Genomic DNA, 27,515 nt, shown 5'->3' with positions numbered 1-27,515 from the left:
GCACGGAGCGCTATAGGCCAGCCCCCCGCAAGTGCCATGCGAGAGTAGGCATCCAGCCAGGGCGGATTGTGCCAGCAAAGCGTGTTTGGTCTCCGGTGCGCCGTTTCGGCCCACGGTATCCTGCGCCGGCTCTGCGTACCATGTCTCCGGGGCGCTGGGAGGATGCTGTTCGTCCTATGCCTGCGATCCGCCCGTGCCGGGCGAATGTGGGCATTGAGCCTAATGGAGAGGTGCGAGTGGTAAGCACCAGATCTCCAGTGCTCCCCCACAGCCCGGTTCGACCTGTGCCTGCACTCTGGAGGGGCCGGGCTAAAGTGGGCATTCAGCCTGGAGGAGTGGTGCCAAGGCTGCGCACCAGAGCTCCAGTGCTCCCCCACAGCCCAGTTTATCCGGTGCCTCTTCTATGCACCAGGCCTTCTGTACGTCTCCCCAGGAGGGCCCTGTGGCAGCCCCACGCACCAGGCTGTCTCTACGTCTTCTCCTTCCAGAGTCTCCCTCCTGTCCGGAGCCGCCAGAGCTGCCCGGCAGTCCAGAGCCGTCCGTCAGTCCGGAGCCGCCAGAGCCGTCCGACAGTCCGGAGCCGCCAGAGCCGCCCTCCTGTCCAGCGCCGCCAGAGTCTCCCGCCTATCCGCCGCTGCCAGAGTCGCCCTCCTATTCGGGGCCCGCTGCAAGGGTCCCCAGTCCGGGGCGGCGGCAAGGGTCGCCGCTCTAGAGGCGCCACCTAAGTGGGCCAAGACTAAGGAGGAGTGGAGTCCACGTCCCGCGCCAGAGCGGCCAACGCGGATAGATGCCCACCCAGACCATCCCCTATGGGTTTAGGTTTTGCGGTCGGAGTACGCACCTTTGGGGGGGGGGAGTGTCACGCCCTGACCTTAGTTCCTTTTTTATGTCTCTATTTTGGTTTGGTCGGGGCGTGAGTTGGGGTGGGCATTCTATGTTGTTTTTCTATGTTTTCTTTTCTATGTGTTTCTATGTGTTTGGCCTGGTATGGTTCCCAATCAGTCTATCGTTGTCTCTGATTGAGATCCATACTTAGGTAGCCTTTTCCCACCTGGTGTTTGTGGGTAGTTGTTTCCTGTCTTGTGTTTTCACCTTTCAGGACTGTTTCGATTTTCATTTCTTACATTCACTTTGTTATTTTGTATTTTCGTGTTCTGTGTTAATAAATGATCATGGACACTTACCACGCTGCGTTTTGGTCCGATCCTTCCTACTCCTCATCCGATGAAGACGAAGATCGTTACAGTATGGACATCTTTATAGCTTAGTTTCTCATTTAGGTTAGGGCATAGGTACACAGTAGGCTATAACACATGTGACTGTATATATTATTTAAGAACCGTGTAGAAAAAAGGATTGCACAGATATACTTTACAGTAGGCATATACTTTACACTAGTAGACTAGAAAGAGGCGTTGCAGGCAATTCTCTGACAGCCGGTATAGTATTTTAAGGGACCCTGCTTAAAACAACTGTCTTTACAAAACAGCCTTAAAGATTCTGGGTGAGACTCCACGTCGTTGCATCCAGCCTGCGAGGAGTCAGGTTCATGTACTGTAACCGGCACATGGAAACAGACAGCAACAAAAAGACAGCGTGATCCTGGCAGAACAAAGATGGCTGCTTGTCTGCCTTGCCTTGGAGGAGCTATCGTCTGTGTCAGGGAGAGCCTTTTAATGTTTTCGGAGATGCCACTCATCTCCTCGGCAACAGCCAGGTACACACACACTTTAAAAAGGTTTACATAAAATAGGTGTCAGAATCAAATGGCACTTTAAGACGAGAACGCGAGGAAGGGGGGAAACCTAGGTAACCTGATGGTTGGTTGCTGGGAGGTATGAAACACAATATCATGCAGCGGGCGCGTTTAGTCATCTTTTGTTGTGTTGCGGGTAGGAAACTTGTCAAGATCAGCATTTAATAGCTCTTCAGTGTCTCTTTTATGTGTGTTCACCTGGAGAGCTAGCCTAGAGGTTGGCTGGCACGTTGTGTTAGCTCTGTAGTTCAAATGTAATATTAGCGTGGGAGTGTTCGGGGGCGGGGGGGGGGGATGTCGGGGGCGTGTGTGGGGGCCTGTGCGTGCATGTTGATGCATGTAAATGTATGTGCTTCGAAATAGTTTTGAGGCGCGTGTATTTTCAAGGTTTGGCAGGAATGAGAATAACTAACTTCACACACAGATTTGTTCTTTTAGATTAGTCTTACAGTGATATGTATACATTTGCGGGCATGGTACAGTACTCTACAGTGCAATCAATGCAGAAATATTTGATTCATTCACATCACATACCTTTTAATACTCCATTTTGTTTACTATTATTGATTATTGATTTGCTCTCCCATCTGTGATCTCTCACACACACACACACACACACACACACACACACACACACACACACACACACACACCCGAGAAGAGTTAGTCACCGTTTGATTATCATCTCCAATTAAACATCCTTCAACCCGTCAGCCCATGTATATTCATACCCACCATCCTAACCACCAGCATGCCCCGACCGCCAACCCCTCAGAGCAGGGTCTCCCTAAATCGATGCACCTTGCCGTCTACACAGACAATTTATCTGCCTCCTCACTTAACTCTTCCCCTCTCCCCCTCCGACGCCATGTCCCCCTCTTCCCCCTTACCCAGCAGGCAGTAGCGTCAGAGAGAGACATGGCAAGCGGAGAGAGAGAGAGAGAGAGGGGGAGAGAGAGAGAGAGACGTTAACCTGACCGCGAGTGTCTCTAACCGTTGCTTAATTAAACCCACAAGGCAGTAAGAAGCCCCCGGATAGGCCCCCTTAGCGCTACTCTGCCAGACGTCTGGCTGGGTGTGACAAGACCTTTAAAACTGAGGGCATTACATTAGTTATGCATATGCCGCTGTCTGGTCTGGTGTGGGTCTGCAATGTGTGTTTGTGTTACTCTGCGCCATGCTAGACAGCCAGGGAGGATGGAGGCCCCGGCCTAGCTAGCATGAAGGGTCTGGGTCGACGAAGCTGTGATAGGACACATGGACAATTAGGCACACCATACTGTGTGCTTGAAGGTATATTAGCAGGCTCTTAGAACTCTCAGTGTATAACTTCAGTATATTGTGTGTATATTTGTCTTAGTGGTCAGTGAGGATACAAAATGGACAACATAATATGATACTCCATAGGAATAACTATCCCAAAGTGTATAACAGCCACTTCTCATAAACTAGGAACCTTTGCTTTGTTTTTGTCTAGAAAACCCTGCTATACTGCTATACTGTATTAGTGTGGCCTCTCTGTCCCTGAATCCCTGCATCTGTCAATCTCCCCAGCTCTCCCTCTTTCTTTCTGCCTTCCTGTGCTATTGGACCCATCACATTGGTTATTCCCCTCTCAAAACAAAAATCAATATGCCTGTAAAGTGACCCATAAATTATGTGGTGGCTCCAGAAATGTTTGTTCAGAGCTGTCTTTGTGAAGGCGTCCGGCCTCTCTTCCCTCGCTCACCTCTCTGTTTGTACTGCTCTGAGTCTGACTGGGCCCGGCTCATTAGGGGATATTCTGGTGACGATGACGGATAACCTGTCTCTCTCTCTCTCGCTCTCTCTCTCTCTCTCTCTCTCTCTCTCTCTCTCTCTCTCTCCCTCCTTCTCTTTTTATTCCTTGTTGTCTCTCACTCCCTCTCTCACTCTTTCTGCATCTCTCGCTGTCAATCTCTCTCCGTCACACCATCTCTCTCTTTCTCTCTCTCTCTCTTTCTGTCTCTATGTCTCTCTCTCTCTCTCTCTCTCTCTCTCTCTCTCTCTCTGTCTCTCTCTCTCTCTCTCTCTCTCTCTCTCTCTCTCTCTCTCTCTCTCGCTCTCTCTCTCTCTCTCTTACACTCTTTCTCTATTTCCCTCTTTCTTATTAATGCATAATAGCAGAGCTTGCCATTTGAATATTTCAACTGCAGGCCATAATCTGTTTGTAATCGCCTTGCTAACTGGCCAGTAGGAGAAGAAGACGAAGACAAAAAAGGGATCATTTGAGGAAAAAAAATGGTCGGAGGAATATCGAGAGGCCTTCTGCAGCTAATTCACAACCTCTCCCCTCCAACAGGAGAGAGAGAAAAAACACAGGCTGCTTGTCTGTCGATGAGAGGGAAACTTAATAAAGATTTGTTGTATTTTTTTGTATTTGGTAATGAAGGATCTTCAGGGATAGTGGGCCAGCCCACTTGGTGCTTTTGAAGTAGCTGTAATTTATGACACACGCCATACATCAAGTGCATAAGATAGCATTATGAGCATTGAAATGAAAAGGGTATTTGCAGCATTAGTTCCCTCTTCCTGCGAGGGACGTGATTAAATGATTAATGAAATGCCCCTTTGCATGCGCATTCTGAAACAGCAATTAGACACGGGCTGGAGAAACCCACCAGTCCAGCCTCTCCCCCTCCTTTTAATGCTATCTCATTCCTGATTCATAATGGAACATATCTGAGCATTAGACCTGAAATGGTTACAAAAGCATAAAACAGGAATGAAATTGGAATGGTTTTAAATGTGCCCGGCCATAATTGAAAGGTACTGGGCTATTGTGATTACAAATGTCCCATTCCATGCTTTGATTGGCATACTAAGGCAGGCTGGCGACTACGTTTGTATTGTTTAGCATTTTGCTGTTAAACAGTAAATAGGAAAAGACTATAAATATAATATATGGTGAAACGTGTGTGTGTGCATGTATGTGTGTGTGTATGTGTATGTGTGTGTGTGGTGTGCGTGTGTGTGTCAGAGAGAGCGATTTAAGCTCCCACTAATGCACTGGAGGCAGTGCTGTAAATGATCATTGAAGGGTCTGCAAGCTAACCTATAATTACAGGAAAGAATGTGGCAGCTCTGGCATTTCATAACCATGTCTTCTCAAAGCCCGCTTTGTGAGTTTGTCACCAATGATAATTCAGATAGAGGCTCATTACCGAACATCACAACACTTTAAAAAACCTTTTTCGCCTTTGTAGCGTGGTGCAGGGAATAAAGGTCTATTTTAATGGCGAGGTTCTTTTGTGTCCTGCAGACAAAATCCAATCAAGACGAACCGTCATCAACTGTTATGGCTGTCTGCTTTAAAAAAAATTCTAATGAAGGAGATACAGTCTGCCGCTGAATAAATGCTGAATAAATGCCCACTTTGGAAGGGGAGCATTTTTAAAATGTTCTCAACGTTAAATTGCCTTTATTGTTTTCTGTAAATGAATTGGATACAAACCCATTGTGCCAGACCAGCATCTTTTATCCTCCATAGAGTAGTGCTCTGGGTAGTCACTGACTCCCATCCACACTACAGAGGGCCTATTGTCATATTGGAGATGCTTTCACTGTTTTATATCAGAACCACATGCACCAGTATTACATATCATTTCAGAATGATGTTGACAACAACAACATCATAATAATAATAATTTATGATAATACATCATTTAATAAATGATCATAATAAATAATCACATTTTTGCATTTTAATAATTTAAATTACAATGCCTGATTTTATGAATTTGTATGCATATAACATCATTAACGACTTCCCTCCCTCCCTCCCTCCCTCCCTCCCTCCCTCCCTCCCTCCCTCCCTCCCTCCCTCCCTCCCTCCCTCTCTCCCTCCCTGTCTCTCTCTCTCTCCCTGTCTCTCTCCCTGTCTCCAGGCACCTTAACAATGAGCATGCTCTAGACGACAGGAGCACGGCCCAGTGTCGAGTCCAGATGCAGGTGGTACAGCAGCTAGAGATACAGGCACGGCTCTTTTAGCATTATTACATTGCCATTGATTTCTAATTCATTTCTACGTGCCTGTTTGTGTGGCCGGCTAGGACAAAATGCAGCCCACTAAGAGGTGGACACAAGCACACCTACCAGAAGCTTATATAGCGAGACCTAAACAAAGGAATCCTTGGGCCCGCACCAAACCCATTGTGACTGTTTTAATTGAATTAAGGATGTGCTTATTTTCTCTCCTTTCCAATTAATAACGGAGTGCATCTCTCCCCTTTCCCTGCATGTTAATTAAATGCACTTTGCACCTGACGAAATCTCCTGAAGAAGGGAACTATTTTTAGTAGGTGGAGCGTGACCTTATTAGCGTGTCACTCTGTCGAGATAATGAGTCCGGTGATTGAACGACATTATTACTCAGCATCCACAGCATTCCCACATTGCACTGGATTTACACCACAGCTGTCTATTTTCTGTACTGCATTTACACTGTGGTGCTGACAGTCAGGCCTGAACTCTTCGAGTTCTAAGTTCCCACACACTCTCGCCCTCTCTCTCTCTCTCTCTCTCTCTCTCTCACACACTAAGCTGGCTTGATGCTGATCTGAATGTTGCCCAAGCGTTCCACTCCGACAAAACATCCAGTTTTTATGTTGTTGGGGTTTTGGAGGGTCTTAGAACAACAAAAAAATAATAATTATTATTTATATGTAAAAGAAAACTAAAAAGTATTGGGTTTTTTTCTTTTCTTTTTTTGTTGTTGCTGACACCCAAAGCCGCCGAACCTCGTGTTTACAGTGTGACCAATTACCAGTCGGCGTGTGCTCTTTTACGTCCTTCCTCGCCTCCTTTTTTCCCTTCACTCCATCCCTGAGAGCCGTCACTGGTAATGAGGCCCAGTTCAGTCTAGTCCAGTGTTGCTGGATGCTGCTGCCGCTGTCTTCGTGTTGTAGCTAGCGCAGGAGGAGTGTAGTTCAGTCTGTTCACACTGCCTGGTCCCTGTCACTCCCAGTGAGTTAGATTGATGATAGCAGATTGCAGGGCCACTAACTGGACCTCCAAGGGAACAGGGGGGAGCATGGAGGCGGGCCTGGCTGGCACTCTGTTTGAAGGACCCCTTCACCTCTTGGCAGCTGTTGGCTAGGGTCCATCTCTCTAACCGTGTCCACATGACTTTGAGGAGGCACTCAAGACCCTCTAATTTAGAGCCTGAATAGCTTTTTTGCTGTCAAAGCATCCGTGACCTAAATTCTGCTATTGACAAAAAGATGAAGCGCTATTTGTTTTCCCTGACCTCTTCCTCTAACTTCCCCTTGCCCGACACCACCACCACCAGGAGCAGAAATGTTTTGTCGCTCTCTTCTCTTCTCCTCTTCCTCTCCTCCGCTGGTTTGGTTTAAGTCTGTGTCTTCAAGGCAGACTTAGCTAGGAGCCCCAGACTGGGCATATGCAGGATTCATTACAAGAGAGACAAGCTCGATAACAAGATGTATTACTGTTGCAGTCTGGGGAAAATCGCTCGTTTCTAAAACTGTTTTATTTTCTCTCCCTCTCTCCGCTAACAGCTTTCTAAAGAACGTGAGCGTCTTCAGGCGATGATGGCCCACTTGCACATGCGGCCCTCGGAGCCCAAGCCATCTCCAAAACCTGTGAGTGCATATTGCTCTATATACAGTAAACAGGGTTTGGCTGAATGAGCCCCAGCAGATGAAATGAAACAGTTTAACCGTCAGCAGTTAAAATGGATGGAGGGATGATAGAGGGATGATAGTGGGATGATAGAGGGATGATAGTGGGATGGAAAGGCAATACCAGGTTACACATCTCCCATCAGATACATCTCAGTCTATGACAGAGAGGACAATAGAGCCGGGCGTGTATTAAATCACAGGCTCGAGTCCTTTGCCAAAACGCTGGGCCATTTCATTGTGATAGATATAATGGTCAAAACAACCTGTTAGCACCACAGTCCAAAGCAGCACTTAAAGTCGAGTGAGAGAAATGAGAAGATGTTTCATTTGGACAACAAACATCTCAACTGATAGCTGTACTGTTAAAGATGATGAGCAATGAAATAGCCCAGTAATAAGTATGCAATAAAATGGGCTTATAATGGATATAAAATCCTACAAATATGGGTAAAAATTGCCTAAAATCTATTTGACACTATTTCACTTTAATATATATTTGCTTTGAATATGGATACACTCACAATGCAAATATATTTAAATTATACACCCAATTTTAAATATTGCATTTGCAAAAACAATGCATCATTTTTGTTAGTATTGTTGGCCTCATTTTTAAAGCAGTTTAAAAAAATTGCCAGTAGAAACATTGTGAGTATGTTGTTGCTGCTTAGTAAAGTGTCTCATTTCAATGGGATAATATTCCTGCTCATCACCTCTCATCATATAAAGTAGAATCACAAGATAGAATAATTATCCTGCAAACCCGTCAGGAATCGTCTGCTTTCCTCCAATTTATTATTCAATCACTTTTTCCCCCCATTTTTTTTTTATCTTCAAAACTCCAGCAGCTTGGTTACATCTAGTCTAATAAAGAATGTTCAGGACTGTAATCCAAGACTGCATATGAATGAATAATGTTAATGAAGTACTGCATTACATAAACCGCACATGAAAGAACTGCTAATTGCATTTGATGATGCGTAATTCATACAGAGATCCTTAAATGAACAAACTCTCTCCAGCTTCAGTTTTAAGGCTCCCCCCTTTGGAGAACTAGAGAGGAGCGTAGTTATACTGTAGATTTTGGCATGTGAAAATGGCTACATGTGTATAATACGTGTTATATGTGAAAAAATGCATAGTTCCACCGCAATAGGAGATGGGTAATAGATATCATCATAGCATGGGTTTACAGCCCGAACATGGTTGGGGTTGAAACAGCCCACATATTTGATAAATATTAATAGTGTGAATGTATTGCCGGCTGCTGAAATGAGTCTTGTTGGTTCATCACTGCAACCCTTAACAGCTATCAGTAGCCCAACACAAGGTGTTCCTCGCGCTGGGCGCACTGTCTATTATATGACCCCATTTACTCTCTGAATGGCACTTCATTAAATGTTACCTTTTGGCCATGCCATGGATGGATGAAAATCAAAGTTACCAAGGCTGCAGGTCCCTGAATAATGAGGTTTTTTTTTCTCTCTCTCTCTCTCTCTCCCAGACCCAACCTTGAATATATATATTCAGATGAGCAGAGAGGTGGCAAAGTGCTCATCCCTGCCTCTCATTCACTCTTCCTCTCAGTTAGGGCTTTAATAAATTCCATTTTGCAAATACTAGGATTGTATGCCTGCAAACATGTTACGCTTGTTGCCGTACCTGGTGGGGGGAGCGGAGGGGGGAAAAAAAGAGGGAATCTTAACACTATAAATATACATGTGATTACACACACACACACACACACACTTGATAGGATTTATTATGGAGTGCATTTTTGCTATGTTTGACAGCGTATCCAAACCCTTTGTGGGTCCCTGTGTTGAACATGTAACACATAATGACTGTTCACAGTGTTGCTGGGGCTGTGTGGTGTGTGTGCGTATGTGTGTGTGTGTGTGTGTCTGATGCTGTGAATGAATGGGGGATTAAGTAGGAACACACTTTAAAGACCTGGTTGGTTTGGTGCCTTGACCTGTTATGAATTATATGGAGATTTCTGTATTATACACATCCAACACACTCTTTTGTAAGCTGTTGTAGGGGGGGGGGGGGGGGGGGGGGGGGGGGGGGCAATATACATTTTCCTTTTCAATTGTCATGCTAGTTTACTGGCTGTACTGTGTTCCACAGTGACAGTTGCTGTAGTCTAGTCTACCTTCCTCCCAAAAGTAGTAAAGCCTTTCTGTCTCAGACAAGGATGGTTATGACTTGTCCATCATCATTATTATTCCATAATTCAATTACTTAATTAGCACGTGAACATTTGAATTCATTATCAGCTGATGTGCATGTTTTTGAAACTTACACTCGTCAGTCTTAGATTCATTCCTCCTTCCACTGTGCGGTAGAGTAAACTTGTACTAAGGCCACAGCTAGCCTATGCAGTAACTCTGCAGTCCTATGGAAAGTTCTTCTCTCTTCTGACTAGTTTGAGTTGATCTAATACATAACAATAAATATCACTTAGCGGAGGCTTCTATCCAAAGTGACTTGCAGCCATATATTTTTTTAACGGGTGGTCCCGGGAATCAAACCCACCATCCTGCCGTCGCAAGCACCATGCTCTACCAACTGAGATACAGAAGTACTGATGTCAGTATGACAGGCCATACTGTTAACTAGCTGCCAGTCATCTCAGCCCAGACAGTCCCTCCCAGTATCAGCTCATTAGCTTTAAGTGGTGCTATAATGATCAGCTGAAAACCATAGATGCACAATAGTCTTTCCAATCTGATCTCATTGCATTTATCAACACACGCTGTCGCAAATTATTGTTGAGGCCTCTCGCTCTCTCTCTCTCTCTCTCTCTCTTACAACCCTGCTCCCCTTTCAAAGTGATCTCTGTACACTTTAATTCACAACGCTCACAAGCATTCCACTCACCCCATTCGCAATTAAGCCAATTTGGTTTGAATATGTAATGATGTCATTTCCATTCCACCTAAATTAGCACAGAGACGCAAAGGTCAGTGTGGAACTTTCCACTCGGTTGGTTGGAACCCCTACAATCACATCACATGAGCCCAAGTAAAAAAAGGAAATACAAAAAGAGGGAGAAAAGCTATGTGGATTAGTGATGGGTTTCAGTTAGCGTTAGCGGCGAGGTAAAGTGACACTCTCTGGTCGGGTTTCAAAGAGGAAAGAAGCCGCGGCCACCAGGCGCATCGCTTTTGTTTTGTATCCAGGAAAGGTCAGGGTTGCCTGTGCTGTGGCCCGGCCAGCTGTAGCCATCTGTAGCCAGGTGGTGGAGGTGGCTGTCTCTGGCTCTCTCCCTACCACAGTTTAGTACACACTACATAGTGAGTTGTCTCTATGTGGGCTAGAGATGGTGGTTGGGATAACACGGAGGGCTGATCATGAGATCATCTTTTAACAGCGTGTTCGAATAAGAATTCTTATGATACAATTGTATCCTTTAATTTGTGGAGATTGGCTGCTTCCTCTAACGCAGCTTATTAGTGGAACCACAGCTGTAGAACTGTAGAGCGAATCCACTCTCATTTGTCAGAGAGCCCCTTCTGATGTAAAACCGTCTTTCTTTCTCCCTCCTGCCTCTACTTCCTTCTTCTCGCCCTCAATCATATTTCTCTCGTCTTTCTCTCCCTCGCTCTCTTTCCCATGTTCTCTCTTCCTCCCCCCCCTTTCTCTCTCTCCCACTCCACCCTGTCTCACCCTCCTTCACTCCCTCTCCTTCCTTTCCTCGCTCCCTCACCCCTTTCCTCCTTACTCAGCTGAACTTGGTATCGAGCGTCACCATGTCGAAGAACCTGCTGTCGGTGTCCCCTCCGAACGTACCTCAGACCCCCACCACGCCCAGCGCCCCCGTGACACCCATGTCCCAGGTGCCCCAGGTGCCCTCCCTGCTCAGCTCCGCCAACGTCCCCAGCATGGGCGCCATGCGCAGACGTCACTCCGACAAGTACTCCATGCAACTGTCTTCAGGTAAGAACCTCTACACTAAGCCCAGTCACCTAGAGTTATGATCATTAATAAAGTTGGGTTCATTGAGTTTAATTGAATGCTGTGTTGGACATTCAATGCATTGTCACTATTGGTTGTTGTTGTACAACGGCACAGTGTTTATTCCAATATGGAATGTTATATTTAAAAGCAAAAAAAAAGCCTCTGTATAATCAATCTATATGTAAATACACCAGAACTTTTCCTGAACGTAATTATTACATGAATGTTAATTAAGTTTGAACGTAAGATGTTCTATGTATTAAGCTCTTTGCATCTGTCTTTGATGTTTATATTTACTCTCTGCTATTTAGTATCAAATATGCATGAATTATTCATGTTCATACAAAATATCTACATTGATCTAATTTCATATGGATGAATTAGTGTTTAAGATTTCTCATGAGAGAGATTAATAAAAATTATATTTTGTTAGACATGGAAAATGCTGATTTGATATGTGCTGCCCTCCCCTCCCTCTTCTCTTCTCTTTCTCTCCCGCTTTTCATTTGATGAAACCCTGCACTAATTCCAATACCTTGAAGAATAAAATTTACCAATTATTTCAGGTGGTGACACAGTATTTATTTTTCCAGAGATTGCCCCAAACTATGAGTTTTATAAGAATGCCGATGTCAGACCGCCATTTACTTATGCAACCCTCATAAGGCAGGTGAGTGGGAGAAAAAATAAATTAACTTTGCCTGATTAGATGTAAATTAATTGCTGCTTGAATCGCAGTCAGCTCTGAGAGTGTGTGTCATGCCGCCTAGTTAGTAAACCATTATTTGATGTCGTCTCATTTCAGGGTATCATGGAGTCAGGCGACATGCAGTTAACGCTTAATGAAATCTACAGCTGGTTCACGCGCACATTCGCTTACTTCAGACGCAACGCAGCTACTTGGAAGGTACCTACCCTAAACCTACTCTTACAGCCTTAGAGTACACTACTTCCTCATTCAGAGACACCTCTTTGTGCCATACCTGCAGTAAGAAAAGCTTGGAGGAACATTTATTTACTTGACACCAACAGATTAGTATCCCACTCCCCTCTCTTTAACCTGACCTCTTGAATAGAGTGAATTTTTCCAACCTCTTTCTCTCGGATGACAAGTGAAAGAATAATTCTGCCTCTGATATCGTTTTCTAATTTGGTGCAGTGGGGAGGAGTGGGGCCTGGCACGCTAATTACAATACAGCCACTCAATCATCAGCACCTTTTGTTACCATGCACCGTATTACTTCTCTTCCTGTCCCTCCCCTCACTCTATATCTATCTCGCTCTCTTCTTTCTCTATCTTTCTCTCTCCTCTCTCTCTTCCTCTCTCTCCCTCTCCATCCCTCCTCCTACACACACCCAGCCTCTCTTGCATATCATTGGTTAATTAGTCTGAAAGATGGCTGTTTGCCTAGGGAGGCTTGGGCTGTGGCAGGGGGTTTTGTGTTTAGTGTCTGGCCCGTGTGCTCCTATACACACACCATAGCTCATAGTGGCGGGCTGGTGGCCGCGTGTCCGACTGAGGGGTTATGGCCGTTCAGCCGGAACTAAAGGAGACCCAAAGTGAGAATTAGCCTGTCAGGGAGAGAACACACTTCATTTACCAGGACAAAAGGACTCATTTGTATCTCTGTCCTATACAACTATCATTGCCTGCCTCTCTAACACAGTTAAAAATGTCTTCTTGATGCATCTGTTTTTGGGGGAAGTGTGTGTGTATGTTGCTGATAAGTATATTCCCTCCCTCTACCCCAACACTACACGTATCTGTGTTTTATTCTCACCCACCTTAAGCATAATTCGTTAGCCAGTAAGAGCCAGTGGCCATTGTGGATACTCAGGAGGAGGAGAGGATGGGGGGGGGGGGGGGGGATCAGGATACATCCACCTCTCATCAGCATGCAAAGCATTTCAGAGAACTAGATTTAGCAAAGTGAATTAATTTGGATTTGGGATGCAAATGATGTCGGCGTGTGATTACTGATCCACAAGGGTGTGCTGCAAAAGACTCCGGACTCTTCCGGATTGTCACACAGTCCTGTGTGTTTTTTTTAAACTTGTTTAGTCAATTGTTTTATCACTAACTGGTCTCTCTCTCTCTCTCTCTCTGACACACACACACATTAGATTTTTTGGGTGGCCCGGTCATGATATAGAGAAGTGGGCACAATGGGCATTAGAAATATCTCAGTCCCTCTCTCTTTCACAATAACCTAGGTGATATATTTACATTTTGAGCTCCCACATTTCTTTTGTAAGGCGTTAGAGAGATGATCTGTGACGGGCTTGTCATTTGATTAACTGAGAGAACTTCTTTTTTTTTTAAGAAAAATAAATGAAAGGTGATTTAATATCTGAGCTTGGTCTCATCAGCTCTGAGACTGGAGGATCCAGCCTCCACTCTGCTCCTCACTCCCCAGCAGCTTATTAGATCTAACTGTAAAGCATGCATAATAAAACTGCTCATTTTCTCATTAATATTAAAATGATCATATTCAAAGCCATGGGCATTAAGATCAATCAAATCCTGGGATTTTCAGGTCAGATGCGAAGATCTGCTTCTGGGCTGTTTTTTTTCCCCTTTTCTTTAGAGAACCTCTTTTCTTAAAGGGAAAAAACTGTATACCTCGTTGGGAGAGTAATGCTTGTGAAAGCGGACGATATTAAAGCAAAGGTTATTATTTGTAGGCTTTCTGACGCATGTTTTAATATTGATTTATCTGGAATGTCGGGGAAGAATATTGTATTTCTTTTGTTGATTTTCTTTTTTGTATATATTTCATGTTTGCACATGCATGCAGTAATGCATGCATGTGTTAATGCATACATGTGTTAATGCATGCACATCTCAGGTCATTTTGATAGCAACACTTTGCTTTAAGGGTATGTGACAATATTACAACAAAAAGGTGTCCAGATCTGATCATTCGTTTGACTCCTATCTTAACAGCATGCACAGACTATTTCAATATAGTAGACATCCTCGTCAGCCTACCCCAAAACCACCTCACACCCACAAGTCGTACCTTCTCACACCAACCCCCCCTCCTCCTCTTATCCCCCACACCTCATATTGTCACCGGGGTTAGTGGTTAGCCACCGGATGGGAAGGGCCTCAAATCTGTGATACTGTCATCATCTTGAGATACTGCCATTAAGACCAGAGCAGAGGGTTGAGGGCTGCTGCTGCTGCTGCTGCTGCTACTGACATCACCATTATCACCACAGCATTACCACTTCTGTCACCAAAAGCCATTCGCTATGCTGATTACCTCCTCTCAGCCTACTTACTCTGATTGATATGTACTGTGTGTGACTTGTAAGTGCATTCGTACTCGTACTCGCTTTTACTAATTAAATCAATGGTGCGTGAATGTTAAGAATTTCAACAAAAAAAAAAATCTATTTCCCTTCGCTTCTTTCCTTCCTTTCTTAGGTGGATAGTAAAAAAAGAAATCAAATGGACTCTTTCCATAACCTTTCCCTCCTTGTTTCCATCTGTAGAACGCCGTTCGCCACAACCTCAGTCTGCACAAGTGCTTTGTGCGCGTGGAGAACGTGAAGGGGGCCGTGTGGACGGTGGATGAGATGGAGTACCAGAAACGCAGGTCTCAGAAGATAACAGGGTACGTTAGAGCAGAGCTGTCACTCTAACTCCCCACCTAGTCCTAGGGCCTGTACCGTATTACCACTAATAATCAGCCATTTTTAAATATCCCTGTAATACAGGTCTCAGAAGATAACAGGGTACGTTAGAGCAGAGCTGTCACTCTAACTCCCCACCTAGTCCTAGGGCCTGTACCGTACTACCACTAATAATCAGACATTTTTAAACAGCACTGTAGTACAGTACACAGTGTCTGTTCCAAGGCCTGCCGTTCATTCTAAAGTGATTTAATGTCACAGCTATTAGGAGAAATAGGTATTTTACCATGATGTTAGATACTTATTTGTTTATGTTGGAATATGCCATTTTGTAAAAATAAGAATGTTTATTTCAAACTGTTTTGTGTATTTGTGTTTCCTGGTGTAGAAGCCCGACGCTTGTGAAGAACCTTCCCTCCAGCCTGGGCTATGGAGCTGCTTTAAACGCCAGCTTACAGGTAAACACACAGTATTAACCTGCGATTGCTCTGTCAGATCCTGTGCGCTAGACAACATGTGACTGATTCCCCTCCATTGTATCGTGGGTACTATAGCCTACAGCTGTCTATGTGTGTGGTTTCTGTGTGGTTAAATGGAAGTAGTTCTTAAGACCTCAGCCGACTGTATTGTATGTTCATTAGTCAGCAAGGGAAGATGCAGGAGAAAGTGGCTAAAGTTGAGTGGAGGGTCTCACTCTCCTCCCTCTCTCCTCCCTCCTCTCTCTCCCTACATCTCTTTCCTCCTCTTTCCTCTGGTTGAGATCAGTGAGAATGGAGGCCACCCTGTGGTTAGAGCAGGCACCAGCTCTTTCTTTCTCTCCAGCTTGAATACAGGCTCAGATTGATAGCAGCCGCAGCAAATGCCAAGGCATTTGCATGAATATTTATCCAAGCCGTCATAAATGATTTGGCTTCATACTGTCGGGCCAGCCAGCAAGGTGCTCATAGCCAAAACGTACCATTTTAATCGCAAATGTAACTTTAATGCGCAGGAGGCAAAAGTGTCAGGAGTTCTATCTTATTATGGAGGTAACGTTTTTTTGTCTGTTTAATGGTCATCGAAAGCCAACGTGGTGATATCAGTGAAATCCAAAATATTTCATTATGTGGAGTTATATTGAGTCGAATAAACCATCAGCGAAAACTGTTCAGTGATGGTTGCAAACGATCCAATCATTAGTCATTTACAGCCTATAGAAAGCATCCGGTAATTGTCGTAAAGGAAAACTCCACCCAAAAACTCTCTTTTGGTATTTGTTTCATTAGTTCATTGTTGATATTATCCCAAAAATGTTTTGCATGTCAGCAAGTCAAGTTTTCAAGATATACAACTTTCAAAATACAGCTCCCCATAGAGCTCCCCTGTTTAGCATGATAGCTTGTTAACAGTCTTTACTAGTATTATCTGTATTTTGAAAGTGATATACCTACCTATAAATTTGATTGCTGACATGCAAAACATTTTGGGACAATATCAACAATGGACTATTGAAACAAATACGAAAAGATAGTTTGTGTGAGGTTTATCTCAATGATGGCCTATGATCTGAATACCTTTTTGTCTCTTAACTTCCATCACTTTCTCCCTCTCTCTCTCTCTCTCTCTCTCTCTCTCTCTCTCTCTCTCTCTCTTCCTTTTTCTCCCTTCGCTCACTCCCTCCCTCTCTCTCTATCAACCACCCCCCTTTTCTCTCCCACTCTTTTCCTTCCTCTCCCCTTCGTCTCCCTCTCTCTTCCTCCCTCCCTCTCTCCCAGGCGGCGCTGGCTGAGACCTCCCTGCCTCTGCTGGGGAACCCTGGTCTGATGAACAGCAGTTCGTCTGGCTTGATGGGAGGCAGTCCTCATGGTCTAATGGGCGGGAGCCCCCCTGGTATGCTGGGCGGTAGCCCCCATGGATTGATGGGTGGTAGCCCACATGGATTCATGGGCGGGAGCCCCCATGGGTTGATGGGTGGCAGCCCCCCAGGAATGATGGGTAGCAGCCCCCCAAGCCTGCTCCAGTCCGACTTGAACGGATCGCTGGATCACCTGGACACCAACGGCCACAGCAGCCCTGGAGGATACTCCCCACAGGCACACATGTAAGTAGCACTCAGTGGCTTCTCGTTGGTGGGGATGCACGCACACACACACACATTAACGCATGCACACACACACCTACCTCAGTGTGTTCACTGTAACACAGAGAGAGAGTTGGTGACAGACCTCCCCCTCTGTTCCATGTACCAGATGATACAGTGGCAACAGGGGATCCCCACTCTCCCCATAGCTGTCTTTTGTTAGCATCATAGTTTGTTAAAAGTCTTTACTAGATTATAACATAGTGGGAGGTTTTTGGGGACTAATTTGATTTTAGTGCTAAATTAACAGAGTATTTTGGCGGTTCAAAGAAATCTTCATTTCAACGACACATTATGCCACACCTGAGGTGAGCTTTACATACATGGCTGTCAGTTGTAACAGTTATAACCTATAAAAAGACGATGATTACACATTCGGTTTGAATTACTCCAATGTCTGCATTGTAGGGGTTTAGAAGTCATATTTTATTCAAGACCGTCCATATTAATATTTAGCAGCTAACTGTATCATTAATTACTTAAAAATCTTTGCCTTCTCTATCTTTTTTAATGGAGCCCAGAGAGAGAAAGAGGGCCATTAAAAATGTATGTCATGTGGATTTCAGGAATGTGTATGTTACAAATGTGCTCTCCCTCCTAACCAGTGATGTCACACGTGTCACTGTAGTCCATGTTTACCTAGCCAAAGATAGGAAATGGAACACCAAGGGCGTTGTATGTGAAGCTACTACTTCCTCCATCTCCCACATACTTCCACCCCCCCCCCCCCCCCCCCCCATTTGAAATCAATGATGCAAGCCCAGCCACAGTAGCTAACTTGCTAGCCATCTCTGGAGTAGCACCGGGAATTAAGCCAGTTCCGTATCGAAGAAGGGGACTGACTGTTCTGAGAGGAACTGGCCTAACCCATACATTAATTTGTTTGGATGTGTTTATTCCTTTCGGAAATGGGCCAGATTGGGGGGGGGTTAAGTGGGGCATATCTGCAGTGCCAGACAGAATCCCTGTGTATCCACTCCCCCAGGCTGTTTAACTTTTAATAACGGACAGAACAGGAGACTCTCTCTCTCCGACGGCCTCGCCTCAGTGTGAGGGGGTGCTGTGGAGGCTGCCTCCACTACCGCTCTCCGCCTTTACACGGCCACAACATCCTCAAAATGGAAGAAATGTGTTTTTATGAGTGGGTTCTCTGGGATGCACTTAATAATGAAGGGAGAGTAACACTAACTAAAGAGTACATGGCGTACCAGCCGGTCCTCAGGAGAGAGCGGGGAAACTTCACAAACCAAGTGAATCGAACAATTAGACAAACCTTTTTCCCCCACTTCTGGAGGTTAATGCTATCAGCCAAACAGCGACTCAGATAGCTCCAGGCATGTTACCATTTATGTGTGTGTGTGTCCCCTCAAGGGTATGCTTAAGAGGAAGAAAGGACTAAAAAAGACAGGAACTAGATGTGCTAGCTAGAATTACAGTACAGTTGGATGCTGCTTAAGGACTTCAGTAAAAACAGTTTCACTTAGAATAAAAGAGATTTAGATTTTCAAAAATGTACGCATATTGACCACAGTATCACATTGTAAAATTTGTGAAAAAATGTACCCACAATCCTTTGTTTTTTTTATGCTGCATTGTTATGTAAGGCCATTAAGTTGTTGTATGTACTTTATATCACTCCACACTCCTTGATAACCGTAAATGATCCATGTTCAGATGCTATCATGTGTGTCACTCTGTCCTCTGATCGTCCCCCGCCCCTCGTTAACATACGACACATAGCTAATGATGTTATTTGCATCCCTGCCATGCCTCATGCAGAGCGTGATTACCAGTGATCATAATCTGCCAGTGATGGTGATGAGTCTCTGTCCAAGATGCACTTATGAACCACACACACACACACACACAACACACACACATGAACTTCACGCACACACACATAGCTGGTATTTATCAGACACAGAGCCTAGGCATTTAGTCCAGACTTCATAATGCCAGCTAGCCATTAACGAATAAATGACTCATCCAATGGTTCTCTAATACAGTGTAAAGCCACAACGAGGACTAATCATTTTTCTTTTTTTCATTCTCCAACCACACAAGCATGTTAGTGGTTTATAATGAATACAAATGAAAGCTATGAGCTATGCCTGTGATGATGAGGAGAAAGGGTTGTGCTGCTGGGTGTCTAATGGCTGTATCACATCCGGCCGTGATTGGGAGTCCCATAGCGCGGCGCACAATTGGCCCAGCGTCGTCCGGGCTTGGCCAGGGTAGGCCGTCATTGTAAATAAGAATTTGTTCTTAATTGACTTGCCTAGTTAAATAAAGCTTACATTTAAAAAAATATATATATATTTAAAAAATGGCTGTGCTACTGACCACCATCTGGTCCTGCCTCATTTGTCTCCCGTTAAGATGAATATCGTCAATGTAGCATGTTTGTTGTAACATGTTAAATACAAATGATTTATTACAAAGCTTGAGGGAGATCACCAAGGATTTCAATATACTTCAGAAAGTATTCACACCCCTTGACTTTTTCCACACTTTGTTGTGTTACCAGGAGGGATTAAAATGGATTTCATTGTCATTTCTTGTCAACGATCTACACAAAATACTCTGTAATGTCAAAGTGGAAGAAGATTTTGCCTGTGCTTAGTTTTATTCTGTTTCTTTTTATCCTTAAACACTCCCTAGTCCTTGCCGATGACAAGCATACCCATAACATGATGCAGCCACCACCATGCTTGAATATGAAGAGCGGTACTCAGTGATGTGTTGTGTTGGATTTTCCCCAAACATAACGCTTTGTATTCAGGACATAAAGTTAATTCCTTTGCCACATTTTTGTTTTACTTTAGTGCCTTATTGCAAACAGGATGCATGTTTTGGAATATTGTTATTCTGTACAGGCTTTCTTCTTTTCTCTCAGTCATTTAGGTTAGTATTGTGGAGTAATTAAAAAGTTGTTGATCCATCCTCAGTTTTCTCATGTCACAGGCATTAAACTCTGTAACTGTTTTAAAGTCACCATTGGCCTCATGGTGAAATCCCTGAGCGGTTTCGTTCCTCTCCGACAACTAAGTTAGGAAGGACGCCTGTATCTTTGTAATGACTGGGTGTAGTTACACCATCCAAAGTTGAATGAATAAATTCACCATGTTCAAAGGGACATTCAATGTCTGCTTTTTTTATACCCATCTACCAATAGGTGGCCTTCTTTACGAGGCATTGGAAAACCTCCCTGGTCTTTGTGGTTGAATCTGTGTTTGAAATTCACTGCTCGACTGAGGGACCTTACAGATAATTGAATATGTGGGGTACAAAGATGAACTCGTCATTCAAAAAGCATGTTAAACACTATTATTGCACACAGAGTGAGTCCATGCAACTTATTGTGTGACTTGATAAACACATTTTTACTCCTGAACTTATTTTGGCTTACCATAAGAAAGGTGTTGACTCAAGACATTTCAGCTTTTTATTCTTTATTTTTAAAATTGTTATTCTAAAAACATTATTCCACTTTGAAATGATGGGGTGTTGTATGTAGGCCAATTTTAAATTCAGGCTGTAACACAACAAAATGTGGAAAAAGTTAAGGGGTGTGAATACTTTCTGATGGCACTGTATAGTTTTTTTTGTAAAAACATGAATTGGGAGAGATATCAAATACTTAATATCAAAACATATGTCTATTGATTAGAGTGGTAGCTCTGAATATGAATATTGTTCATTGTTTTTTATTTACGACAACAAATTAAATTCAATAAATGTGTTACCAGATAACTAGAAAGAGTGAATAGAAATGAATCCCAGATAATCGTTTCATCCCCCTCTTCTCACCTGGAGGGGAGAGTTCTGTTTATTCTGGTTTCTCCTCTTGAGTGTGTGGGTTGAGAAGGAAACAGAAATATTCATCACGCCGCCTAGCATCCTCGAAAGGCAAAGCATCTCCTTCTAGCTACCACATCTGAATATGAATTTATTTTGCTATAAATATTAAAGTAATCTGTACCTTTTAAAATTATTTTCAAATTCAAAGTTCCTCCTGCCATTGATGAAGGCAACCCAGGAGATGGCTGCCAGACACATTCTAATACTTGATAAGGATTTTTCTTGCTCTCTCTCTCTCTCTCTCTCTCTCTCTCTCTCTCTCTCTCTCTCTCTCTCTCTCCCTCCCTCTCTCTCTCTCTCTCTCTCTCTCTCTCTCTCTCTCTCTCTCTCACTCACTCTCTCTCTCTCCCCCCTCTTAGTCCATTCCCTGATGCATCTGACGTGTCAAAAATAATTAGGTTTTGTCAGATTTATCATCGCGCCACAAACCCTTTCCCTGAGTAGGGCCCCGGATCATGTTAAGCCTTGTTTGTGTGTGACAGCGTTATTATTCTTGTTAGTAGCCCAGCACTTCCGCCCATCCTCTCTCTGTTGTACTGGAGGGGAAACGTCCCCACTTCCCCACTCGGTCCGGTGTTTCAGTGTTTTCACACTGCCTTTATTGACAGTGGCTAAAGATATTCATTCATTTAGAGTTAAAAACATGTATCATGTATGTCCGACTGAACTGCCGGGCTGAAGCTGATTAATGGCGGAGACTAGCTGCAGGTTTTTCCCTCTGGAGGAGCGACACGCACGCCCCTGCATATTAACGACGCATTGCACTTTCTATTAACCAGATAAAAAAAAAGCTTGACTCCCCTTGCTCCAGGGGACTAGAGGGGATGATAAATTCTCCATTATTTAGTATGCAGTGTGTTTTATATATATATATATTTTAAGTCAACCAGGTGTCATCAGTAAACTCTTGATGGCCAACCATGTCTGGGTGTAAGCCATTTTCAAATTTTTGTCATAAAAATGTTGATGCAATTGCTTACAGTGGAAGTGATGTTTCATGTTGAACTATCGTTTCACAAATACCATGGTTGTTGTTACACGGTGTTCAGCAATGTAATGCCAGCTTTGATATGTTTATGATAATTCAGGCTGATTTCAATTATTGCATTCAAAATGTTTTATGTTTTCTCTGAAAAAGACATACTGTAGGTTTATTATGTGGAATATCTTTGGGGGACCCGGGTACGATCCCGGGCTGTATCACAACCGGCCGCGATCGAGAGTCCCATAGGTCGGCGCGCAATTAACCCAGCGTCGTCCGGGTTAGGGGAGGGTTAGGCCGTCATTGTAAATAAGAATTTGTTCTTACCTGACTTGCCTAGTTAAATAAAGGTTAAATAAAATACAAATAAATATTGAAGATACATTCTGTAGAAGAGGGAGGCTTATTTGAGTGATTTATTAGTCGTTTTTTTCTGGTTCCTTCCCCTGTTAATTGTGCTGAGGGGCTTCTCCCTCACAATCTTTCTAATTACCTTTAACAAATAGCAGCATGATAAAATATGTGACCAGGGTGAAGAGTTGATACCCTAGAGCCTTGTACACAAACAACTCAGATATTCATAAGAGGATCTCTTTGACTTCACTGCCGCTGTAGACCCCTGTCTGCAGCTCACTGATGACCAACCACCGGACAGGCAGAGAGACAGGTTTAGTTCATAGCTGTGTGCTCAAACACCTTGGTAGTGCATGGGTGAAATCCAGGCTTGTGGCACTCATTTTAATTTGAACCCAGCCTAACTTCTCACTTCAATCATAGTTTTTGTGTTTAATTGTATGGGAGTTCACACATTCACCACTGTATAGCAGTGGCTTCTACCTATGGGTGAACTATGGGACTAAGGCACGTTGGTGGAACTGTATCACTGTATCAATTTCCTACTCGGTTATCATATGTCTTTATGTATACAATTATATACAACATATTTCATAAATTCCTTTCCAGGCCAGCGATCCACGTCAAGGAGGAGCCGTTGAACATGGACGACGATGACTGTCCGATGTCACTGGTGACGACAGCCAACCACAGCCCAGAGCTAGACGACGACCGGGAGCTGGAGGAGGGAAACCTATCAGATGACCTGGAGTGACTACTGGAGTCCCTCCCACTACTACAGGCCCCTCCCTCCACCTCCGTCACACTGTCCTCCTACCTGTTTCCTCACAGGCTGTCCTCCTAGAACCTGCTAGAATCAGAACCACTCCTCACCCAGAACCAAACAGAACCAACAGAACAGACCACAGCTGACTCTCCTCCCTCCCGACCCGCGGACTGGAGTATTTATTGAGCATGCATCCGGAAGACGAGGCCCAAAGGAACTCTTTGTTGCAGCCCTATGGGATCCCTGACTGAACATGACAGGCATGAGATGTCTGGTTTTTAAAACGACTTTCAGACCTGTTTCATTAAGATGGCTTGGCCACTACATACACACAGACACACACAGAGGCTCATGGACGGAAAACGACAAAAACACGAGTCTGGGAACCCGTTCTGTAGAAAGCTAACGGCCTCATATACTGCCAAAAAAAAGATGTTTAATTTTGTGAATATCAAAAAACCCTCACAGTAGTTGTTGATGTTAGAAACAATTGCTGGTTCAATTCAAACGTTGTTGCTCTGTCCATCATTTGCACAGGAGTAGTATCAGAAATTAGTGTCACTGTTGTATGTTGCAAAAATTCTAAAAAACGGTTGTTGTTTTTTTCTTCTTTTTGCGTTCTACTTTTTGTATTCTGATTTCTGGCACCACCGACTGTAAATGCCATTTCCTATTTCCCAACAGTAACAGAAGCACGGTATCAAGACTGTTGCAGCTGTCAAAAAAGTAGGCTTCCAGTCTGAACCTGTTTGTGATGAAAAGTAATTAAGTGACATTAAGTTTGAAAAACGTAACTGTTTGTGTAAGCACCAACCAATACGGGGGAAAAAATGCATTTCTGCATATTCTTCTGCTGTTCTCTTTTACCTCCTTGTTCTAAAGCTTTGTCTACCTGCAAACAGTCACAGGCAACAGCTAGAAACCAAAGCCAACACTATCAATGGCCAATAGCTTAGACAGAAGCCACCAGACTCTTTGGTCAGCCTTCTGTGACTTTAACTAGTATAAAGAGAAGCTTTCCGCGAACTACCTTCTAAATAACCTCTGGGATCGTTTCATTTAGCCCTGTACAAAGATGATTCAAGAAAAAAAAATACAAGATTTTGATGTGTAATTTGATAACTTGTAGTGTCCACTTGGAGTTTAGGGCGAGAGAGGAGAGGAGATGTGACATGTGACTACAGGCGATGTGATAGGGACTGGTAGAGAGCAGCTCTACTGTAAAAGTGGATCATGACCAAAATGAACATTTGTGTGTTCAATGGAAGTGCAGAAAATTGTGTTGTTGTGAAAGATTCTTTTTTGATTTTTGATTTCTTTTGTTTTTGTCTTTCCGTCACCCATCATGTCATAGTTTTCTCTAATCTAGTGAATATGTCATGTTTAGTGGGACTGTCAAATATGTCATGTCTTATTTCCGTGCGGTTTCTTTAGAGCCGCGTTTAAAACCGAAACTGGAAACATAGTAACCAAACATTTAAAATATCTAGTAAAGCCAAATAAGTCATAATTTCAAGTTGATATGAAATGATGTGGCTTGGTTATCACATAAAAGCAAATAATATAGCCATTGTAGAAGAGGGATATCAAAGGTGAAAAGAAACATTTTCTAGGTGATATTTGCTTTATTCTATAGTTTAAATACTTCATTGTCTAATCCATAGCTTCTTAACTATATAGATACAGTCAGTGTGGTAGCACAGGAGAAGCTATCTTTAACTGCACTGCATTCTGTATAGGGTAGGCAACTTGTATATCACATTTGGGATTCTAGTGGCGGGAACAGAAGTTAGTGATTGTCAAAAAATATATTTCATTTCTCTCAGCTAAATGTCATCTAGAAAAGTGGATGTTGTTGCTTTAATGGTCATTTCCGTTTTCAGTCAAACCAAAGTTACACAAAATTCTGCCTCTGGTTATGGGATAGACACTCTAGAAATGACACACACAAACCCTTTCAAAGGCACACACACACACGCACACGCACACACACACACGCGCGCGCAGTCCTGTGTGTTTGGTCTGCCAGCTTTCCTGGTCCTTGTTATGGTAACCTTCAGATGCAGAAAAACAGATACTGTCAAATAACTGACTGAGTTGTATTGTATTTTAACTATCAGTGTGTGTCTGCTTTGTGCGTATGTATGGAAACATACTGTGCATATATGTTGTTTTCAAGTGTTGTGCCAAGCCCAAAAAGTTGGCTTCTAGAGCTTAGCGCACTACTACGTACATAACCAAACACACATGCATAACCCAAACACACGTTACACACACAGTCATGCCAGTTCCACTTCAAGAGGGTGCTGGGCCCAGGAACAAAGGCTTCTCCCTTATGTACTTTGACGGAGTCAGCAAAAAATGACTTGGAAGACGACGTTCATAATAATCTTATCACACCAAATATAAAGGACACGGCGTCTTTCAACAACAACAAAAAAAAAGGATTCTCCCACTTAACCCCAAAAACGAAGGCTTTCTATAAAAATAAAAAAGGTTCTACCTCTGCACAACCAATTCTGAACAATTAAATGGCAGATTGCACGTCGAGTTATTAGAGAGCCACAAGAGCTGTTACACTTTACTCAACGGACACGGCTCGACGGACAGTTTACATTCCTGACGTCAGACACGGAAGAAGATTAGTATTGTCATAGGTTGTCCTCAAACATTTGTAGAATGATAATGTAAAAATACCTTTAAGGGAATATTGTGTTTTAAAATGCATGTCTAAAATAATTTGGTGGACTGGAAAACAATCATTAACAAATAAAAGATACTGTAAGACATACAAATGATCAGGAGGATGACCTAAATGTAAGTACAATGCATAAGAATGCGTACCTCAACTATACTGTTTGGGAAGGAAAAACTGTCAGCCACAGAATGCATATTACCTGTAGATTTTGCATGGGTTTTGTAAAAATAACAATGTCTGAAATAGTTGCTTGCACATAATACCAGAAAGATCCCAGAACTGCAATCTGCTCCTCCACTAGATTTTAGGATTGTCTGGATATTCTGGGATGATTTTGTCTGTATTTTGATAACTGTGCATACTATGTAAAAATGTTGGTGGACCCATAAAATTTACCAGACTTTTTTCTAAGCGAAGAAAAAGAAAAAAAAAATCGGTGTTTCTTTTCTGAATTTCATGATTTTTTTTTTACTGTTCTCTCATTGCTCGCTAAGAATAGCAAACCTGCTTCTTCTGCATCTGCTTTGCGTAGCTGTAAGGCTTAACCTAATGTGTGTATTTATTGCTTGTACCTCTGTGCATACTTTATGAAGCATTATGTCTGGCAGTTGAGTCATGTATACTTTCTACTACTATCATTCTCTAATAATTGGGAATATGATCCCCCTATGTATACAGTAAATTGGGACTGTAGCAAACACATATGTTTATGTAATTAGTGAATACCTTTTATGTTTTTTTTTGTTTTTGTTGTATTCCTTTATGATCGAGGTGAACTCATTTTTGATACCTTCATTACCGTGTACTGTGTCCATGCGTTAAAGATTCTCTGACACTAGAAGGTCATGGTTGAGAATTGTAACAGTCGTTATTATTTTCTGTATTCATGGCTTTTCACTGCTGACTAAAATAAAGGACCAAAACTAGGATTTGAAAAGCAACTGTCTACCTCCAACTTCAGGGAGTTCTTACTTTTTTTGTACACATATACATTTTATATTCTACAAAGGCGCAACCATGAAAGATCGAGCTGGCATTACTCTTTTAACGTTTCAGGACTCTGCTACTTCTGAGAATGACAAGGGGGGAAAAAAACAATTCCATTTTAATGTGTGTGTTACAAGGCTTTGTTCCAGATTCTAGCACCGAGAGTCTTGTTTAGAGGACTGGGACATGTGGATCCATAGGCAGAGCCCTCTGGAGCCCACCCCCTGGACCAGTAATGGCTCAGGGGCCACGTGTTCAAGCCACCCTTTGATCAAGTACAACCATGGCCCAGTACACTATTAGGCCTGTAGTTACTGGAGAGTTTATCATAAGCCTTGACTGGGGGTAGTTTATCCAGGGAATAGCATACGGTAGGGATCAACAGAGACTCAGAAGAGAAAGGGCATATAACATGCTTTTTATAAATGGCTGTTTATGGTTATATTCCAATGTTGCTGTTCCTTCTCATTTTTCAAACCAATTCTCGATGGAGATGTGTTGACTGATGCTATAGAATAAAGAACAGTATGGATGACAAACAGTGGATAGCTCAACTCATCCCAGCTAGGTTACACCTTGTCGGTCATGGAGCGCTCTTACTGACACGCTCATTGAGATTCACACTGAGTCCACCATGACCAATATGTCCCCATTAGCTCCTCTGTATTCTAAGGGCTCGTTCACGTTCCAAAGAGTGGCCAGGGACATTCTATCTGGGATG

At 43.3% G+C, this 27,515-nt stretch overlaps 1 protein-coding gene across 18 annotated transcripts in view; it reads left to right on the top strand.

The window, feature by feature from the left end:
- The window catches only part of LOC110501061 (forkhead box protein P2), a 116,301-nt gene extending 89,557 nt beyond the window's left edge, over positions 1 to 26,744 (top strand). For 10 of the 18 annotated variants that reach the window (XM_036957646.1, XM_036957645.1, XM_036957638.1 and 7 more), the window contains 9 exons: positions 5,662 to 5,749; positions 7,294 to 7,377; positions 11,154 to 11,364; positions 11,952 to 12,055; positions 12,191 to 12,292; positions 14,887 to 15,008; positions 15,410 to 15,485; positions 16,782 to 17,107; positions 22,953 to 26,744. In XM_036957646.1, the coding sequence (XP_036813541.1) occupies positions 5,662 to 5,749; positions 7,294 to 7,377; positions 11,154 to 11,364; positions 11,952 to 12,055; positions 12,191 to 12,292; positions 14,887 to 15,008; positions 15,410 to 15,485; positions 16,782 to 17,107; positions 22,953 to 23,097 (1,258 nt within the window). In that variant the 3' untranslated portion in view covers positions 23,098 to 26,744. The remainder of the gene's footprint in view (positions 1 to 5,661; positions 5,750 to 7,293; positions 7,378 to 11,153; positions 11,365 to 11,951; positions 12,056 to 12,190; positions 12,293 to 14,886; positions 15,009 to 15,409; positions 15,486 to 16,781; positions 17,108 to 22,952) is intronic. The other 8 variants (XM_036957644.1, XM_036957652.1, XM_036957643.1 and 5 more) reach the window with 4 other exon arrangements.
- Positions 26,745 to 27,515: the final 771 nt, after the last annotated feature.

Source organism: Oncorhynchus mykiss, chromosome 21, assembly GCF_013265735.2.
Source record: "Oncorhynchus mykiss isolate Arlee chromosome 21, USDA_OmykA_1.1, whole genome shotgun sequence".
Lineage (NCBI taxonomy): Eukaryota > Metazoa > Chordata > Actinopteri > Salmoniformes > Salmonidae > Oncorhynchus > Oncorhynchus mykiss.
This window is presented reverse-complemented; position numbering and strand designations above follow the sequence as displayed.